Source organism: Lytechinus variegatus, chromosome 1 (genome assembly GCF_018143015.1).
Source record: "Lytechinus variegatus isolate NC3 chromosome 1, Lvar_3.0, whole genome shotgun sequence".
NCBI classification, from domain to species: Eukaryota; Metazoa; Echinodermata; class Echinoidea; order Temnopleuroida; family Toxopneustidae; genus Lytechinus; species Lytechinus variegatus.
In genome coordinates this window covers 74,585,221-74,590,509 of record NC_054740.1, presented here as the reverse complement: position 1 = coordinate 74,590,509, position 5,289 = coordinate 74,585,221, and the positions used below count along the sequence as shown (strand labels likewise).

The following is a 5,289-nucleotide window of genomic DNA, read 5'->3' as shown; positions in this document are numbered from 1 at the left end:
GGTATAAAACGCGTCATTTGACGTCACAATTTAGTCAGCTCTTTGGGGTGGACTATTATCGGTGGATTAAAGTTAGTCCACGGTTTAAACCAATCAGAGAGCAGCATTTCTATTGCGGAAAAGTTGCCTGACAGTTTGCCGCCAAATAGTTAACTTTTTTCGGCAGTCAATTTATGTATTGTTGCCGTATATAACGCTTCGAATTTCACGACTGCGACCAAGATTGTAAGTAAATTGCATCATTACTTGAAGTTTAATTAGTAAGAAATCTTCAGATTCATCTATATCTATTAATGATTGCTTAAACTGTCTTAAAAATATGCTCCAAAACTCAATTTTGTATCTGAATCACTGTCATCGTCGTATGTAGAGCTGCTCAGTCCCAGCAATGTGTTTTTGTGCGTTTAACAGTGCGAAGATGCAACGATGCCGATGGTACGCTAACCCAGGCCAGGGAGCTCCGGCTCGGCTTCTCTGCGGGCCGGAGCTCCCTGGCCAGTTTGACTGCCAACTTGGATTAAAAAAATACTTGTATCTGCCGATAGATATCAGGAATGGCAAAATATTTTTTTTTTCAATAAATATCATATAAATTATTTTATGATATTTATCAACCGAAACAAATATTTTACGAATCGTGATTTTTATTGACAAATGCAAGTATTTTTTAAATCTAACTTGCAGCTCTGCACGCGTGTTACCGCGTGTGTATCTAGGTATCAATAACAAAAGAAATCAAAATGGCCGAATAAACAGACGGGTAAGTGAACGCTCTTGCTCTTAACTTCTTTAAATTTTACGACTATTTATTTAATGAAAAGTAAGAAAAATGTAATTAAATGGGGGTAAACATAAAACTTGCCCATGTACATAACTTTGGGCGAAAAACTAAAACTAAAATTGGTGATTTAGGTCTAGGTTCACCATGGGTAATCCTGGCCTCTACACCCAGGCATAGGTAGCCGAGCCAGGCGTTAGGGGAGTAAGCTTACGTAAAGTAGATGATTTTTACTCCCCAGACGCCTCCAGGCTAGTTGCGCGTGCTGTGATCCCACTTTTCTGGTGTCCACAACACACAACTTCTATTCTAATGTTAGATCTATATTGCTTGATTTTTCAGTGTGGCTTCAGACCCCCTATTATTTTTATATTTTTTGTCTGTTAAAAGATGGTATGTGCACAGTCAAAATTTGTAATATTAGACTGATCATGAATTAATGAGTTATTGGAATTTGTTGTTTCTCTAATTATTTATAGTATTTTGAATTGTACTAGTATCTGATGTACTGATTGAATTTTAACACAGCCTGAATCAGGTTTGTCAGAATGGTATACAAGTGGTCCTGTATACAAGTGAACTTTTCTATACCTACCCCCCTATGATTTTTATATTTTTGTCTGTTAAAAGATGGTATGTGCACAGTCAAAGTTTGTAATATGAGACTGATCATGAATTAATGAGTTATTGGAATTTGTTGTTTCTCTATTTTTGAATTGTACTAGTATCTGATGTACTGATTGAATTTTAACACAGACTGAATCAGGTTGGTCAAAAGGTCCTGTATACAAGTGAACTTTTCTATACCTACCCCACCCCCTGCCCTGTAAATCATTATTGTATATTCATGATTTATTTATTGTCAATCTGTATAATTAGCCAGATCCAACTTTGATTAAAGGTTCTTTCTTTTTTTGTGTGTGCTATATTTTTTCCCCACCCCTTTCTTTTTTCCACTTGGTGACTGTACAAATGTATTTAAATTCACATTAGGCCACATTTAGTGCATTTAGATCTCCATTGTCTTTATGTACCGTGACATTGCAGTATGATTGATTAGTATTTTTCCTCCTAACAGTCTTAACACTTCAGCAACATACCATACCTACGATTGTGAAAGTCATGGCTCACAATTTTGAACAGCTGCGCCGTGTTGAGAGAGAGAGGGAGGTATGTATGGGTTATCTTTTTTTTCTTTTTCTTTAATTTCATTGGAATATCCTTTTTGAAGAAACAAAGAATCTCTATTAATTAAATTCTATATACATTTAGATGCATGTTATTTTTCCTTCTTATAGACAAAAAGGAAAAGTAAATTAAAACAAAACTGCAGCTGGTCCAAGCTATTAAAAAAAAAACTTGGATAGAAGATGGACTAGGGGGACCTGCATATTAGGCTGCAGTCAGAGGTCACATGGTAAGGTCAAAGTTCATTTTGAGATCAAAATTAAAGTTTACGTGCAAAACTAATATGATAAGTGTTATTCCATCCCAGTCATTTCTCAATGGAGTTTCGATACAATTCTATTGATTGCCCTCGCAAATCAAGATATTTCTGGTTATTTTCATTAGTTGGCAAGACACAAAATGGATTTTGCCTTGTTTACTGTAATGTAATTAAAACTTTAAAGAGTAAACTACCCATTCATGTTGACTCTTCAACACAATCTTCCAACTTCAACTTTCTTGCAGATTCAGCAACACATAGGAAGGCCGGAGCGTGGATTAAGGGACAGGAAGAATCCATTTGAATGCTATGCTGGTAAGTGTTTGATCAACATATTGTATACAAAAAGGTGATCCTCAGTGTATTGTTGGTGGAAGGGGCATCATTTTATTGGTATTTCACTCTTATCTGTATCAAGGCTGGGGTATTTTGGGAGTTCATATGGCTGGGGGGAGATCTCAGCCGTCCGTTGATCGTGTGATCGCACCGAAAATTGGCATGTAGGTTGTCTGGGACATAATCTACAAGATTGTACACATGTAGTAATTTATTTCATGCAAATCTGTAAGCAATTATGCTAATTTATGCATAATTAGTATGCAAAATCATACTTTTTCTTTTAACTCCCTTGATAAAGCTCCAAATGTACCAAGTTTTGGCATAAAAACTCTTTGCGGTGTTCTTAGCAAATGTACGTGAAAAATTGCAATATCAGATCAATTTCTTTTATATAATATTGTTTTTGCATTTCTTGGTTTTTTGTATTTCTTTGTTTTTTGGACCTTTTCTTTTTCATTGTTTTTTCGATGAACTTTGTTGGGGACACTTTTGAGATAATACACAGCATAAAACAAATCAATATTAGACCATTAAAACTAAAAATAATCTTACATTTATGGTTTCTGGCTGAAAACACAATCTGCATTGACTGTGTACACAAAATCATTATTTTGTGAGAAATTTTTGGTCTAACATGCACTTATACACCTATCAGTTGTATGACACACCTCTCAACCCCTGGGAATGGTCAGTCACTTGTCAAATGTGAGTCAGATTTCCATATACCATGACGCACCCGAGTGTCCCGACTATGACAGACTTTTTACTTAAAATGACTGTGGTCTCAAAAGTTGCGCAAGACTTGAAAGTAAAAAGTCAGCAAGCGACGTGGTCCAAGAAAAAAATTCTCGCGGCAAAAATATTGCGCAGATCATCGAGGGGGAGGGGGCTCCAAGCACCCCCCGGCCTAGATAGGGTTAAAGCAAAGGTGACTTAAAGTGCCCATGACACTGATTACAGCTCATCCATATTCAGATAATGTAAGCCTGATTATACATGTATTCACAATAGATGACAAAAATATGTTGGATGTTTGCTTTTATCCACAGATCTTGGGGGAAGTGTGACCTCTTGACAACCACTTTCATTTGATGCCACTGTCTCAAAGAGTTGGAACAAGTGAGTGTTTAATCCAAAATGATATCAGGCATTTATTGAGAATTTTTTTTTAATTTGGCAATACAGGGAATTCAGTCTATTGGGGCAGTTATTTACTGTACATACGAATTGTATGATAGAAACAAGATTTTAGAGTGCAAAATATATCCATCATAATATTATTGTATACTTTAACAGATATGGCAAAGATGAATTTGGATCATACACTTGTACATGTATATTCTGCTTAAAACAAAAACAAGTAAACATTTCAATCTCACTGAAAAATGCCCTCACCTCAAACCATAAAGTTGCTTTCTGTTTCATTTACTCATTTATCATCTTCTTATTCACAAATATTATTGTCAGAGCTACTGAGAAACATGGGGAAGACCATTGAAGAGGCAGTGGAGCGAGCGCTGGTGAGACATTTTTCAAATAGCGATGCCACTGCCAGAATCAACGAAGTCCCACGCCCAGCTCCCCCTCCCGCAGTACCAGCCCCACGCCCAGCTCCCGCAGTATCAGCCGTCCCACCACCTGTTGATCCGGTATCAGCCACAGTTGAAGTACCCAGTGATGACGTTTGTCTTTAATTTGCCAAATATTACACACTATCCTTATATTTCTGTTGAAGACAAAAAAAAATGCTCACCCCCCCCATCTTGGGTATTGACCACTGGAAATTTGCTTAAAGGTAATGGAATCTACATGACTGTAAATTGTACTTGGATTCTTCTAAAATAATTTTGTTTTATTTAGATGAAATAATATGTGTGAAATCATATTTTCCATTAAATCAGGGCTCGACATTAGCAGTGGCCCGGGGCAACCAAAAATGAGAGTCGGGCCACCAAAATTTTGTAAAAGCCAACACTTGGTGGCCCGGTTGGGCTACCAAAGTTTTGATAAATTGTAATGTTTTCTATTGTTTTAGGGCCACCAAAAATATGATATTGATGATTTTGGTAGATTGTTTGGGCCACCAAGAAAAAAGTTAGTGTGGAGCCTTGATTAAATGAAGTTCAAATTCAATATTTTGTAGGGATATTCTTTGTAAAATCTTCACCATTAGTAATGTAAAATAATTGTGAATTGAAACAAGTTTATTTTTTTATGTAATTCATTGTTTTGTCATTTTTTAATGTATTTCTTTGTTGTTGTTGTTGGGTTTTTTTTGGGGGGGGGGTCTGTTTTGTTTGGTTTTTTTGTTTTTCAGTGTTCTTGCCATAAAAAAATTGTTGTTAATCATTCTTAAATGGCAAGAGGAAAAAAAAAGAGTGAGACTAGGATTTAGAAACTTTTGCTGGAAACACAATCCGTACTGAAGTTTTATACAAAATCATGTTTTGGGGGCCAATGAGCATAAAATATATGTTAACTAACTTCATAACTGCATAACTTCACACCCAGTTATCTCAAATTAAGTCTCAAAATATGTGGAAGATTTGAATGGAAAAATGAACAAAACTGTGTGCACAGCTTGAGGCGTGCAGAATACACAAGGTACTGTATGTAGTGAACAATCATGAAGTTAAATGTGGTTATATTTGTATCACAAGTTTTCCACATTGCAGATATTCAGATATAAAAGTAGAAAAATGTCCTGTTTTGAGACAATGAAAAG

At 35.9% G+C, this 5,289-nt stretch overlaps 1 protein-coding gene across 1 annotated transcript; it reads left to right on the top strand.

The window, feature by feature from the left end:
• The first annotated feature begins 1,351 nt into the window (after window positions 1-1,351).
• LOC121406548 (serine/arginine repetitive matrix protein 1-like) lies at window positions 1,352-4,456 on the top strand. Its single transcript, XM_041597559.1, has 3 exons — window positions 1,352-1,948; window positions 2,471-2,540; window positions 4,032-4,456. Exons 1-3 carry the CDS (start codon window positions 1,901-1,903, stop codon window positions 4,256-4,258), a joined length of 345 nt encoding a protein of 114 aa, XP_041453493.1. The 5' UTR covers window positions 1,352-1,900; the 3' UTR covers window positions 4,259-4,456.
• The last annotated feature ends 833 nt before the right edge of the window (window positions 4,457-5,289 follow it).